This window comes from Typopeltis vanoorti, chromosome 20 (assembly GCF_054136105.1).
Source record: "Typopeltis vanoorti isolate ZY-2024b chromosome 20, IOZ_Tvanoo_1.0, whole genome shotgun sequence".
In the NCBI taxonomy this organism is placed as follows: domain Eukaryota; kingdom Metazoa; phylum Arthropoda; class Arachnida; order Uropygi; family Thelyphonidae; genus Typopeltis; species Typopeltis vanoorti.
The window spans coordinates 4,112,175-4,128,640 of NC_143568.1; the positions used below are offsets into that span (position 1 = coordinate 4,112,175).

At 34.0% G+C, this 16,466-nt stretch overlaps 1 protein-coding gene across 2 annotated transcripts in view; it reads left to right on the forward strand.

The window, feature by feature from the left end:
• The window catches only part of LOC150095200 (uncharacterized), a 113,543-nt gene that overhangs the window by 20,467 nt on the left and 76,610 nt on the right, over window positions 1-16,466 (forward strand). The window contains exon 3 of one of the 2 annotated variants that reach the window (XM_090410489.1): window positions 1,736-1,856. In XM_090410489.1, the coding sequence (XP_090266615.1) occupies window positions 1,736-1,856 (121 nt within the window). The remainder of the gene's footprint in view (window positions 1-1,735; window positions 1,857-16,466) is intronic. The other variant, XM_090410490.1, reaches the window with a different exon arrangement.

Here is a 16,466-nt window from a genome sequence, read left to right on the forward strand (position 1 = left end):
AATATCAGTCAACTGCTTTTTTCCTAGCTTGCACGTGTACTCTGCACACATGGCACTAATGTTCTTATAGGCTCTTCTACCTCTTGTGTATTGTATAAAAAAAAACCCTTGAGAAATGGAAAAAGGCTAAAATAACATGAGTGTTTAAGAAGAGTAAAGTTTTTAAAAATTATAGGGATATTAGTTGATCGAATACAGCTTATAAATTATAGTAAAATTTTGAATAGAAGACTTGCCACTGTTGCTGATAGTTTGGTATTAGAGGAAGAGGCTAGATTTAGGAAAGGTTGAAGTTGCATTGTCGATGTATTTACTTTAAAACAAATCATAGAAAAAAAAATTAATTTATGAACTCTCTTTACATTTATAGATTATGAAAAATACTTGGACTGAGTTAATAGACAAAAATTAATAGGCATGTCTGAAACAGTGGTGTTTCATCAGTCATGTCATGGAATATAATAGAAGACTAAGGCTATCCATACAGTTAGTGCAGTTAAGAGCTTATATAATTACAACGATAATCATAATGAATGCAGCAGAAATAGAAACTAACGAAGTTCAACTGATATATCATTCTTCCTATCTTAATATGTATATATAGATGACCTGATAAGGAAATGGAGATCTCTAATAAATGAATAAACATCAATCAATATAGCGATAAAAACATTGTTTTTATTGTTATACAAAAATCAGATCTGTTTAATATTTACAGCAACCAGGTAGTGAAATGAAAAATTGCAAATAAGTGCAAAACTGGAGAAAATATGTACAACAAATTAAAGAGAGTAAGACTTCCAAGGGAAATAATTAAATACAAACCATTAGGGGAAAAGAGATACAGAAAGAGAATGAAAGTGTAGTCCTTTAGATACCAAAATAGGCTTATAGCCTAGATCTTGAAGGAGGAAGAATAATTTCCTGTATATATATATATATATATAACCATGGTATGGTACTTTATGCTAAATTACTGACATTATATATTTCTATGTATTGAAACCATTCACAGTAGTAATCTTGTTACTTCTGCACTGAACTAGATCGTTTCATGATGAGGAGATTGCTCTTCTTATAATTTTTTTAGGAAAATATCTAATTTCAATTAAGCTTAGGATGTTTATTTTATTTATTTGCTATATCTCTGGAATTAATTCTCCAGCCTCTGGAAGTAGCAGTTTTCATTTGCTTTTAGTTGTAACATATTTAACTTGTTTGTCTATCAAGTTCATATTCTTATTTCTTTATAATTGACATTCTGGCATGATTCTTATTGTAGATAGTGATATTTTTTTTTAGCTAGATGAGTTATTGCAGTTGGCTGTCACTGTAATGAACACTTATAACAAGCTCTCTGATTTGACAGGCTACCAAAGAATCTCCAACCTAGAGTGCATTAGGCTCAATGCTATACTAATGGAAATGTCTGAAACAGACTATCCATTAACTATTCCTGATTTCTACAAATTTGCCATAGTAACAGTCAATTGTGCGATAATTTTTTTGGGTTGAACACGGTTTATATTCTGTTTTACTGCTTCAGTTTTCTGGTTAGTATTTTGTTTTTGCACTGTCTTTGCTAAAATATTTTGAAAAATTATTTTAGGGAAGGAAATTCTTTCTAAATAATTAGAAAGAACTTAATTGTTTTAAGTACTTGATATGTCATAAATCTAACCTCCACTAAATTTTAGTTTTATATTCATTCACTTAAAAGTTTTATCACTCTTAGCAGCAAAATAAAAAGAACCGTGGATCACAACAGCAACAACAGTCTCAGCCTCAGCAACATCTCAAAAGGACTAATGTAGAACTTGATGCTAATCCACAATCTGCCGATGACAATAATGAAGGTAGGAACTTTTTTTCTTAAGAAAAAACAAATATAACACTTTCTTACCAATAAAAGTACAAAATTACTTGTGGAACTGTGATGTATTAATAATTTGGAAGTAATAATATTAAAAAGCAGTTTAAACTAGCCGTACACAAGATAATGTGCAAAACACTTTTAACTTGTGGATCTGAGATCTGGTTTAGAAGTAAAACATTTGATCAATGACCACAGATGTGAGTGTTTCAAGAAAAATTAGGGGAGTGAATATATGGCATCCGTGGCAGAATTATATTAAAAATTAAGATATTAGGAAGGAATTTGATGTTAGCATTCAGGAATGTGTGAACAGAGGTAATTTCAGATTGTATGATCACTTAAACAGAATAGGAGAAGAAAGATTAGTAGGTGTTTGATGCTAGGAAAAAGACCCACAGAAATACCAAGATCTAGATGAGAAGATCCTTAAATGAGCAAAATATATGATTTGGCAGTATTGGAGTCCTGACAGGTAACAGGCTAATGGTTATTTGTCAGGATAATAATTTAATCAGAATTTTAACAATTGTTAAAATTTTTTTGATAGGAAGCAAGTAATAATATAAACTTTTTATGTAGTACTAGCATAGTATGCTGTACACTCCTTGAGGGTACATATCAGGAATTTTATCATGTTGAAAAGCAGTTGAATAGCTTTTTGTTCTGTAATTGTATTATCTGAATGCAGATATATAACTAACCTTTATATAAAGATATATAATAATTAAATATATTTAATAAATTCAGTTAAAATTATCTTTGCATGTTCTTAGATTTACAGATGGAAAAGTTTCTACACTCTCTGTCCAAAAAGAAACCGAACTTTTGATAGAAAATAAAGCACAGGCCAATTATAATTATTCAAATCATTTATTTCAATCTATACTCTCTCCCTCAGCTTTGATACAGTGTTTGGCATGGTCAATTAATTTGTTAAATGAGTTTTTTATATTGGTTTTTGTGGTACTGTTGAGGGTTGTGGTTACTGCCGCTTGAACGTTTTTAAGTGTCATATTGCTTTCCTTTCATCTGCAAATGAAGTCAGGGGAAGAGAAAGAAGTCAGAGTGTGCTAAATCAGGTGAATACGGCAAGTGATCCAACACACAAACTTGATTTTTGCTCAAAAACTGTCAGTGTTCGAACAACAAGATCGTGCATTATCATGCAAAAGTGACCAGCTGCCTGCATCATGATATTCATGCCATATGCGACAAATTCTCGCTATCAATCACTTCAAAACTTTGAGATATAACTCGCCACTGACAATTTCGCCAGACGGAACAAGTTCTTTGTGGATAATGATCTTGGAATCATAGAAACAAATCAGCATTGTCTTGACTTCTCCAAGCGACTTTTTTTTTGGATGCCCCTCCTCTGGTGGTCTCCACTCAGCACTTTGTTTCGGGCTCATACTCAAAACACCATGTTTCGTCACCAGTAACGATCGTTTCAAGGAGGTTTGAGTCCTTACGAGCTGTTTTAATGAGGTCCTGGCAGTGTTCAATTCGATACATTTTTTGGTTGAAAGTTTATTTTTCACTTGGTTAGAGTATAATAAAATTAGTTTAATCCTTTATCCAAGTGTAAGCAAACAAAGTTTGCACCTGAAAGTATCTTCAGGACTGGGGTAAGGTGATACAACACCAGGACAACTCGTTGCAAAGGTGGAACAAGCTACCAACACTCCTATCTCAGTATCTCCTATAATGCAAAACACATCTCCTTGCGGATATGTCTAATGTTATGCATTAAGGGAACGGCCACTGCCCAGACTAGTTTCGACCTTTATTGAGGTCTCTGCAGTGGGAAGCAGGCCCAAGTGGAGATACTAGGCAGAAGCATTAGCAGGTCATCTACCTATAGGAGTTGCCAAATGGTGTGCCACCCTTTTTTAATAAATTACTCTGGATTTAGAGAAAGATGTTGAAAGTTTATTTTTCACTTGGTTAGAGTATAATAAAATTAGTTTAATCCTTTATCCAAGTGTGAGCAAACAAAGTTTGCGCCTGAAAGTATCTTCAGGACTGGGGTAAGGTGATACAACACCAGGGCAACTCGTTGCAAAGGTGGAGCAAGCTACCAACACTCCTATCTCAGTATCTCCTATAATGCAAAACACATCTCCTTACGGATATGTCTAATGTTATGCATTAAGGGAAGGGCCACTACCCAGACTAGTTTCGACCTTTATTGAGGTCTCTTCAGTGGGAGCCAGACCCAAGTGGAGATACCAGGCAGAAGCATTAGCAGGTCATCTCTACCTATAAGAGTTTAATCCTTTATCCAAGTGTGAGCAAACAAAGTTTGTGCCTGAAAGTATCTTCAGGACTGGGGCAACACCAATTGACCGATTAAACTAATTTTATTATACTCTAACCAAGTGAAAAATAAACTTTCAACATCTTTCTCTAAATCCAGAGTAATTTATTAAAAAAGGGTGAAGGTCATCTCTACCTATAAGAGTTACCATTTGGCAACTCTTATAGGTAGAGATGACCTGCTAATGCTTCTGCCTGGTATCTCCACTTGGGCCTGGCTCCCACTGAAGAGACCTCAATAAAGGTCGAAACTAGTCTGGGTAGTGGCCCTTCCCTTAATGCATAACATTAGACATATCTGCAAGGAGATGTGTTTTGCATTATAGGAGATACTGAGATAGGAGTGTTGGTAGCTTGCTCCACCTTTGCAACGAGTTGCCCTGGTGTTGTATCACCTTACCCCAGTCCTGAAGATACTTTCAGGTGCAAACTTTGTTTGCTCACACTTGAATAAAGGATTAAACTAATTTTATTATAAATTTTTTGGTTGTCGGTCAACTTGTGGGGAACAAATCGAGAATTCAATTTATGAAGGCCCAAACTCTCGGTCAAAATGTTGTGTGCAGTTGATTTTGGAATCCACAATTCATCTTCAATCTCACGGACAATTTTGGTTTTTCTTTGATGAAATCACGCACTTTTTGGATGTTAACTTCGCTCAGTCCAGTTTTTGGACAGCCTGGCTTTTCATCGTCCTCAAGCGTCTCACGACCACTTTGAAATCACTTAAACTACTCGTAAACTTTAGTATGGAATAAGCATTCATCACTGTATGTTTTTTGAAGCATTTGATGCGTTTCGGTAAAACTTTTACCAAGTTTAACACAAAAGTCAATCGCAGCTTTCTGTTTGAAACTCATTTTCTAACTGTTCGTCAAACACACTATAACTTGGCTTCTAATGAAGCAAATGTCATAAACAGTTGACAGAACACTAATGAAGGTTGCCACTTTTGACAACAGAAAGATACAACATGTTGCGCCACTGGTTCTATTTTCGAAAAGTTCGGTTTCATTTTGGACAGAGGGTGTACAAATGTATTTAACGTTTATTCTTATGAGAGGCTTCTAGTGTTTCATCAATATACTGCTATGTATATTGATGTATGTATGTTGCTGTAACATCAACAAAAAAAGATAATTTAATAATGAGAATACACAACAAAAATGGAAGTCAACAAGCTAAAGGGCAGTAGCATATGCGATGCATTGTTGTTTGATCTAGTTATTTCAGAGAAAACTTTTCTATAGCTTTGAGATTTGTTAGTTATCATTCTTATTTATATCTGGAGAGTTTAAAAGTTCTTTAAAATAAAGTTTATGATGATTGAACTTCCATTTATGTAGAATTCTAGTTTCCATATTTCAGGACTGCAGAAATTCTGTGGCCCAAAAAATAACTGGATAATGATGTATTGTTGCATCCTTGAAGTCTTACTACTCTACATTATGTGCTCTGACAGAAGTAGTAAGAATACTAAAGGTGGCACTAAATACCTGAATGGAAAATGCTTGCAGTAGATAAAGAAGATTCATTCTTGGTGAGTGATTTAAATTCAGCATTCAGATGATATTTAGTGTATACTTTTAGGCATTCTTTACTAACAAACTTGAAAGCAGCATAATGTGTTGTGGTGTTATGAATCTCTCCTCTTTAAACTGTTTGGAGTTTGAAGTTTAGTTCATTAAATTCCTGATATGTACTGAACTATGATAGTACTACATAAGTTTACATTATTATGAATTTATCAATCATTTTCCTCCAACTTCTTTGTCAGTACTCCAATGTTAATGTTCTTCAGTCTTTTATGGAACTTTTAACTGGATCCTGGTCTTCATGTCAGTGTTTTTCCTGCTTTCAAATATGTTTTGCTAATTTTTCCTTTCTCATTCTGTTTAAGTGTTTATCCCACCCATGGTGCTGATGTTCTTTAGGTTTACAACCTTTTTGTGGGTAAGTCACACAAAATAAAGTAAAGTGACTATACCACTGTAGATCTGCTATGCTCACACTTTCCTGAATGCTAACAATGGCACAAGCTCCTTTCTAGTGCAATGAACAGATACTAACATCATCTGTTCATTCTCCTAATTTTCCTCAGAACTCTCATATCTGTGATCTAGTATTTGATCAACTGCTTAATTTCTAAATCAGTTCTCATATCCATAAGTTAAATTTTATTTTAAGACTGTTTCTTATAAGCTAGTTTAGTGGTTTGACTAATTTCCCTGTTATTCCATATAAATTTATTTGGCTGACTCCCTCCCATACCAGTTTTGCTATTCTGTTGCCTGTTTCTATATTTAATTTGCCATCTTCACTAACAATTGTGCCTAAATAGCTAAATATTTTTCTTGTTCTGTAGGTTCTCCATTCAGGATACAGATGTTTTCCATGTTTTTACCAATGTTAAGTCTTTGTCTTTTTTATTGCTGATTTTCATGTCATATTTGATAAGCAGTTATTCACCTTAGTTAAAGAATCCTTTAAACTTGTACTGGATTTATATAAGAATATAATATCATCTGCTTAAAATAAAGCTGAGATTAACATCTCCAGTTTTTGGTATCATGTTCAGTGCCATTTTTCTTCATAATGTAATCCATATAGCGAACAACAGCAGAGATAGTTTACAATTGTGTTATTATACCTGATTTTATATCAAAACAATTTCTTATACCTCCTTCATTTCTAACTGCTGAATTCCAACTTAAATATAGACTATTTCTCTATATAATAAATGTCCCATTTGTACCATATAATTAGTGTTTTTGAACAACTGTTCTCTTGGATATATGATATAGCCAAGAGAAAATTTGTTTTAAAGTAAAAATATGTTCTTGACAACCCCTGTTTGGCCTGAACCCAGCTTGTTCTTTTCAAATTTCTTCCACAATTTTTTTGTAACCTCTACTCAAGTATGCTTGCATAAATCTTGCCTGGTAAAGTTGTTAGGTTCTCTGTAATTCTCACATTGTTTTATTTCCCATTTTATAGAGTTGTGTTATGAGAGTTCTCTTCCATTTATCTGGAATTCTGCCTTCTGAATTATGCAGTACAGTCACTATAAAAATTTCATATCTCCATATATGAGCATTTCTAGTCTTAGATCTATCTGCCTTTCCACATTTCAGATTCTTTGATGTTTTTTTTCATCTCAAGTATTCGCGTGTACTCCTGATTGCATTTTCTTGAATATTTTCTACCACTGTTCTATTACATCTTGTTTCATTTAACAGTCTTAAAGAAATTACTCCATATAATATGGAGTAATACTGAGGATAAAATATTTTTATCCTCAGTTTATTACCTTTTTCATCTGATTTTGTTGTTCAGTTCTCTTTCTTCCATTTCTAAGTCTCTGTGTCCTCCAGAACATTAACTGCCTGATATTGTCTGTTCTTCTTACCATTGTCTTCTAAGATATATATTCCTGTGTTTTTTTTACACATGGCATTCTTACATTTTTCTCTGTCTTTTCCTAGGATATCTACTACTTAATAGGAAGGGTTGATATGCTTTCTTCTTTTCCAGAACTGCCTCCTGAACTTCCTGAGTTCATCATGGATTTCTGATTTTTCTATCCTTACAACTTCACCACTACCTTGGCTAAATTGATATTTCCTTTAATCTACTACTACGTCTCCAAGGTTTGGTTTGGTTTCCCAACTCTTCTTTCATTTTTTTCTCCAGTAATATTTGTATAGTTTACCTCTGAAAGTATAGCAGATCTTTATTAAAATATCCATGTGTTTGTTTTGGTTCAGGTTTTATATATATATATATATATATATATATATATATATATTTGTGTGTGTATTATTTATAAACTTTTTAATTATTATCCAACCATTAGCTTATCTAGGATAACAGTACCTTTGATGGCCAAAGTTTAATATGGTAATCCTGTTCTGGAGACCAAACAAAACTTTAAGCAAATTTACTCCTTGAATATGCAGGATGATGGGCTTATCCTGCGTATTCAAGTGAAATTTATTTACTGCATAAAATATTCACAGCATATTATCCCACCATACCACTGTGGGATCCTAACCTCTGGCCTGTTAGTTGAGAGTAGAGATGTTATCTATTTGAACAACCAGAATCAAAATCCATGGTTTCAATTTTGATTCATATTACACAGTGCGCTACTGTTTTTTATATACATTGAAATTTATAGGTGATGACTTCTGTCTATAATGGGTAGCAATGATGTGAACTTCATGAATTAGCTGAATTTTTATATTTAATTTTACAGTACTGATATCAAAATTGGAGATGTTAATGTTAGCTCTTTGCTTTATACAGATGATGTTATACTTCTAAATAAATCTGCTACAAGTTTGCAAGATTCCCTGACTAAATTGAATAACTGTTGTAATAGATATGGTATGGTATGAAGGTCAGCAATAAAAATACAAAGACAATGAAAATAGGCAGAATCGTTGAAAATGTCAACTGCGTTGTGAATGGAGAACCTGCGGAACAAATAAAACACTTCAGCTACTTAGGCATAATTTTTAGTGAAGATGGTAAATTAAATATGGAAATAGACAACAGAATCAACAAAGCTGGTATGGTAGGAAGTCAATTGAATAAATTCATATGGAATAAGAGAGAAATTAGTTGGAACACTAAATTAGCTGTATACAAGACAGTGTTCAAACCAGTTTTAACTTATGGATCTGAGAGCTGGGTCAGAAGTAAAACACTTGACGAAAGACTAGAGACCACAGATATCAGAGTCCTGAGAAAGATTAGAGGCATAAACAGATGGCATCAATGGCAATATCATATTAAAAACGAGGATATTAGGAAAGAACTTGACATTGTCAGCATCCAGGAATGCATTAGCAGAGCTAATCTCGTTTGGCATGGTCACTTAAACAGAATGGGCGAGGAAAGATTAGCAAAACAGGTGTTCTCTGCCAGGTTTGCAGGAAAACGATCTAGAAGAAGACCAAGATATAGGTGGATTGATATGGTACAAAGTGCCTTAGACGATAGAAATATAAGATCTGATAATGTTGGAGCCTTTACAAGTAACAGACTGATTTGGAAGAAAATTGTAGATAGGAAGTTAGTAATGATGTAAATTTTTTCATGTAGTAGTATCATATCCTGTACAACCCTTGAGGGTACATGGCAGGTGATGATGATGAATTTTACAGTACCTGTAACATACATAACACCATTATCAAATGTGTTTGAGGTAAGTTTGTATGCGAGTGGGAAAACTGGAACATCAACCATGTAACCACAGCCTGAGACCAGTTAAGTCTGTGTAGGGAGGGGAAAAAATAATGAACAGCACTGAAACATTGTTTCAATACCACTGTGGCCTAGTTGGTATGGGTAGCATGCGATTATCCACTATCACTTATAGGCTGGCTTGTGCTTATTCACACTCATAACTCATCTTTTTTTATTTGCTTTCCACAATTTTCTTGTGTTTTTCCTTTTTTTCTTAAATTATTTTATACATCTTTAATAGCTCTAAATCAGATAATCACTATATATAAACTTTTAATTAACCTAGAGCTTCCATAGCTCAGTTAATATTAGCACTGCCTTTGGAAAGATCTGACCTAGAGAATCCTGTCTTGCAAAGAACCTTTATCAGGGCTTCTTATGTGCAGGTGAGTTAGTGGATCTGATTCAGAGGTGGCATGGTTTTTTCTTCCTGGGACGGTAGGTTTTTCATTCTATAAAACAGGCAAATTAGTCAGAAGAATACAAACAATTTACAGATATAACAGACAATTCAGATAAGATTAACTAGCCTATCATAAGCTATAATTAGGTTCTAGAAGCCACATTAGTTGACTGTAATAGGCCATTGGGCTTAATAAAAAGGAAGAGGATATGATAATTCACCTATCTATCAATCATCATCATCATCATCATCAAATTCCTGCCATGTACCCTCAAGGGGTGTACAGGATATGACAGTACTACATGAAAAAATTACATCATTACTAACTTCCTATCTACAATTTTCCTCCAAATCAGTCTGTTACTTGTCAAGACTCCAACATTATCAGATCTTATATTTCTATCGTCTAAGGCACTTTGTACCGTATCAATCTACCTATATCTTGGTCTTCCTCTGGGTCGTTTTCCTGCCAACCTGGCAGAGAATACTTGTTTTGCTAATCTTTCCTCTCCCATTCTATTTAAGTGACCATACCATCTGAGATTAGCTCTGCTAACGCATTCCTGGATGCTGACAATGTCAAGTTCTTTCCTAATATCCTCATTTTTAATATGATATTGCCATTGATGCCATCTGTTCACGCTTCTAATCTTTCTCAGGACTCTCATATCTGCGGTCTCTAGTCTTTGGTCAAGTGTTTTACTTCTGACCCAGCTCTCAGATCCATAAGTTAAAATTGGTTTGAACACAGTCTTGTATACAGCTAATTTAGTGTTCCGACTAATTTCTTTTTTATTCCATATGAATTTATTCAATTGACTTCCCACGATACCAGCTTTGCTGATTCTGTTGTCTATTTCTATATTTAGTTTACCATCTTCAGTAAAAATTGTGCCTAAGTAGCTGAAATGTTTTACTTGTTCCACAGGTTCTCCATTCACAATACAGTTGACATTTTCAATGATTCTGCCTATTTTCATTGTCTTTGTCGTTTTATTGCTGACCTTCATACCATATCTATTACAACAGCTATTCAATTTAGTCAGAGAATCTTGCAGACTTGTAGCGGATTTATTTAGAAGTATAACATCATCCGCATAAAGCAAAGAGCTGACATTAACATCTCCAATTTTGATATCAGGTTTAATACCACATTCCTTCATAATGTGATCCATATAGATAACGAATAACAGAGGGGATAATGTACATCCTTGTCTCACACCAGATTTAACATTAAACCATCTTCCTGTACTTCCTTCAATTCTAACTGCTGACTCACAACTCAAATAAAGACTAAGTATTGCTTGATATAATGCCCCATTGACACCATATAACTGCAGCATATTGAATAGCTTCTCTCTTGGCATCTTGTCATATGCCTTTTCCAAATCGACAAAACTTAAATACAGATCTTTGTTATATTCCCATGCTTTCTCGACTATTTGTCGTAAAGTGAAGATCTGATCCTGACAGCCTCTATTTGGCCTGAATCCAGCTTGTTCTTCACCAAGCTTTTCTTCCACAATTCTTCTCAACCGTTTCTCAAGTATACTTGCATAGATCTTGCCAGGAACACTCAGTAGGGAAATACCTCTGTAATTCTCACATTCAGTTTTATTTCCCTTTTTATATATGGGTACTATGAGAGCTCTACTCCAATCATCGGGAATTCGTCCCTCTGTCCAGGCTTTCTGAACTATGCAGTGCAGCCACTGTAAGACTCTTATACCACCATACTTCAGCATTTCTGGTCGAATATCATCTACTCCTGCTGCCTTTCCACATTTCAAGCCTTTGATGGCTTTTTCTACTTCCAGTATGGATATGTATTCCTGACTGCATGCCTGGTCAGTGTTTTTTATCACTGTGCTGTCATCACTGCTTGTTTCATTTAGCAGTTTTTCAAAGTAATTACTCCATACTTCAAGGATATCTTTTTCTCCTGTTTTCATTTCACCTTTATCATCTCTAATTCCTTTTACAGCACTCTTTCCTCCATTCCTAAGCTTCTTCAACAACCTCCAGAATATTTTGCCACCTTCTTGATATTTATTTTCTATATTCTTGCCAAAGTCCTCCCATGACTTTTGTTTAGCTAGTTTTACACACTGTTTAGCTTTCTTACATTTGTCTCTGTATTCTGTAAGAGTAAAAGCTGACTTATTTGCCAGGAACTTTTGATATGCTTTATTCTTTTCCTTCACTGCCTCTTTAACTTCCTGTGTCCACCAGGGAGTTCTGATTTTTTTATCCTTGCACACAACCTCACCACATGCCTCTCTGGCAGAATCATTCAATGTTTCCTTCAGAGTTTGCCACTGAATCTCCAAGGTTTGATTCCTGTTCTCAAACTCTTTCATTTTCTTCTCAATAATATTTCTGTATTTTAGTCTACAGTTCACATCTGAGAGCTGCTCAACTTTTATTCGCTTTAAAACTTTCTTACATGTTATTCTTTTCTATATGAAATTCAATTTTATCCTGCTCAAGACTAAATAGTGATCACTTCCAATTTCAAATCCTCTGTACACTCTGGTGTCCTGCACCAGGGAGAAAACATCACTATCAACAATAACATAGTCAATGAGACTTTTCTTATTCCTTGCCTCTTCTCTCCATGTGAATTTGTGCACATTTTTATGTTGGAACATGGTGTTAGTAATAACCAGTCCATGTCCTGAACAGAAATCCAACAGATATTTGCCATTATTATTAGCTTTGCTCTTTTCTCCAAATTTTCCCAAAATATTTTTGTATGTCTCACAATCATTTCCTACTCTACTATTTAGATCCCCAGCAAGGACCAACTTTTCCTTTTTCATTGTGTCAGTTGCTTTTTCTAAAGCCTCAAAAAAATTCCTCCACTTCTACCTTAGTAGAACCTTCTGTGGGACCATAGGCACAAATAAGTCTCATTGTCCAGTTCCCCATTCTCATATTTGCCCACATTACTCTACTTGAGACTGACTGCCATTCAAGAAGATTAGCCTCGTATTTTGTGTTGAATACTATGGCTACTCCTTCTTTTCCTTGATTGTCATTGCCTGAATATAACATTTTGTATTTATTGCTCAGAAAGATCTCACCAGTTTTGGTCTTTTTTGTTTCAGTCACCCCTATTATGTCAATCTGGTACTTATCTAATTCCTCAGCTAGCTCCATTTTTTTGCCATTCAGGCTTCTTACGTTGATAGTACCAATCTTTAACTCTGGTGATGTTGAGTTGGGGTTTGTTTTCAGATTTGTTCCAGTAGCTGACTTTTCGCTGTTCGCCCTGGTTCCCTGGCGAAAACAACGGGGGCCTTGCTTAACCGGGCGACGCCCCAGCCGGCATGAAATTTTGTCATGTTGTACCATCATTTTTTTATTTTGGTTTAACCAATAAGAATACAATTTGGTCGGCTAAATCCCAAATTGCCAGCCCATCCTCGTTCGTTCAGTATCAAAGTAGATACCCAACAGGGTGCACCACGAGAAGGTGAGGATTGGACATTAGGTCAGAAGCCCTGGTCGGTTCTCCGCATTCCTTTAAAGGCTATGTGGAGGTCTCCTCTCAGTTATACAGCTTTGACCCTTAAGCACCCCATCTATCAATCATAATAATCAAATTCTTTCTTGAAGAACTATAAATTCATTGTATTTGTTCTAACTCTCTCATCCACTAACTTTTTTATTATGCTCTCTAGATTGTCTCTTACTATTTATTATAATATATATTCTTTTAACTAACTTATAAACTTAACTCCTCTCTGCCTCCATTTAGATCATTTGATAGTGTACTACTAACCAACTGATTCTTGAACTAGCTGTCAGGTACAGTTTATCCACCCACTTAGTAAATCACTGATTACCTTTGATTGTCTTGATGCTCGGATTTCTAAGAAATCTGAGCCCTAAATAGATCCATTTTGAACTAATTTTTTTATTTTCAAAATCTCTTCCTCGTGATCTGGTTAGGGTACCCACCAAGTTTGAGGGTATTTTGTCTACTGGGAGAGATTTAGAGGAATCTCTACAGATTCCTCTGAATACACATACTTTAATTTGAAACATCCTATATACTAATCAATGTTTTTTTTTTCTTCCCCCCCCCCTTTCGGTACCATAAAATACCATAATTTATTCCTATTTTTCTTTTCATTAATATGATTTTCCAACAATCTCCCTTTTTTTTTTTTTAAATAAAGGAATGTTATCACCTTCATCATTTGATATTTCAAAATCACTCAGATTTCTCATTAATTCAAGCACTTAACATAATCCTTTCCTTTAGTGCTACACTGTGATCAGCATTCATTTTAAACAAATATGGATCTACAACCGTGTTATAAATAATAATTTTTAATTTCCCGATGTTCTACCTTCATATTAAGGTCATCATCTGGAGTATACACGTATTATACAGAGACAAGCTAAATTGAATTTCACACAGTATGCTAAAGAGACATTGTCTCTTTATCATAATCTCTTCCCAAAATGTTGGAAAGTTAAAAATTATTATTTATAACACAGTTGTAAAGTCCATATTTGTATTGGAGAACAGTATGCTAAAGAGACATTGTCTCTTTAGCATACCGTGTGAAATGTAGTTTTGTGTGTGTGTGTGTGTGTGTGTGTGTGTGTGTGTGTGTGTGTGTGTTAATGTTCATTATTTACTCGGTAGAACTGTGTATAAAAAAGGAAATTAAATGACTTTATACCGAGAACAAATTTATTGTTAAGATACAACTAGTTTCGTTGAAATACAACTTCTTCAGGTATCACAGGTAAAGAATAAAATAAAAAATAACAGACACATGAAAAAATACATTAATAGATCTAGTATAAAACATGTACATTTAAAAAAGAAGAAAATATTTCTTCTTTTTTAAGAAGAAGTTGTATTTCAACGAAACTAGTTGTATCTTAACAATAAATTTGTCATTCTTGGTATAAAGTCATTTAATTTCCTTTTATTTATATATATACATACAGGTAACCTTCTTATAACGTGGATGTTAGGTTCCATAGAAATGCTTCGTTATTAAATTGCATTATACGAGACATAGATCATATAGAAAAAGTAGGGTTAGGTTCTGAAATCGTTTTTTTTTTTTTTTAATTATATAAACAACAATGACATATCCAACAAAAACGATATTTTTATTTAATTCAGATAATTTATGTAAGTTAAGAAAACATAAACTATGACAAATACGTAGTATAAAATTATAAAAATTACAATTGTACATAAATTTAATTGCACATAATGCATAAATGTTTTAGAGAGACAATAAAATAAAGCACATATTTTAATCGTTATCACTGTCTTCAGAAATAACATTTCGTAGATGTTCTTTAAATGGCCGGAGGTCGTCACCACTTGAAATCTCTTGGACATCATTTGTATAATTCTCGTTGCATACTTTGGCTGGTTTAGTCATCAAGAAGTCAGTAATAAGACTTTGCTTTCCACTATGTTGCAATTTTTTTATTAAGTTCTTAATATGGCGCTAAACAAATATCCAATTATCTCGTGAATTTTCCCGAGCGCTCCATTGAGGGATCATTATCCGTAAAATAACTTCCTAACTTTCTTGCCAAGTCCAATCCTTCTGCTAATTTCTTTAAACTGAATTCTTTAATGGATTCATCACAATCAGAATCTTCGGCAGAACTTTCCCTGCCATTTGGTTTGACGCCATCTATTAATTGTACCAGTTCCTCCTCATTTAAATCTGTTTCTCCATCAATTAATTCACTAATTTCTTTTTCAACCATATCACAAAAGCCCTCTCCACCAAAAATGTGTGCAACGTTTATTATACGATGCAGCTCGGCATCCACTGGAGGTACGAAATTTTGGTTCCATTACGGCTTCAGGCCATATTTTTTTCCAGCAAGCATTCAGCATAGAGGGTTATAATTCCTTAATGGACAGAGAAATAATTTTTACACAATTCAATATTGAAAACTCTTTCCACGCTTGAGGCAGTGTTATGTTTGGATTAGCCATTTTTTCCAAAATTAATTGAAATGTTCGCCAAATGTAATATGACTTAAATGTTAATATTATTCCTTGTTATCAACATTTACAAAAGTTACAAGAGTTAAGGTCTGGTGAATGCAGTTGCATTCACCAGAATAAAAAAACACTTATTTCATAATTGAAAAATCGGAGAATAGTTTTTAGTTAGATACTGTGTTTCGGTGCAACATATCGTTTTGCTCAAGTCTATACAGCGTAGTTTCTGTGAGAGGGGACATGTGATTTATTAGTTAGCACTGTTTTTATTCCATCTGTCTCTAATTGCATTATTTGTTGAGAATGACACAGACTGCAAAAGCCCTCTGTACAGTACTTTATTCAGTGATACAATAAAACTAAATTCGATACTTATAACTACTTGCGCGATACAGGCAGACATAAATTTAATGAAGATAAAATTTGATTTTTTAAGTCCCGCAGTGAAAAATATGAAAAAAAAAAAAAAAAAGGATTATTAGAAATTGTAGACTGCATTATATCAAAACCGCGTTGTATAAGTACCACGTTATACGAGGGTTACCTATATATATATATATATATATATATTTACTCCAGATGATGTAAAGTCATCTGGATCACTATATTCA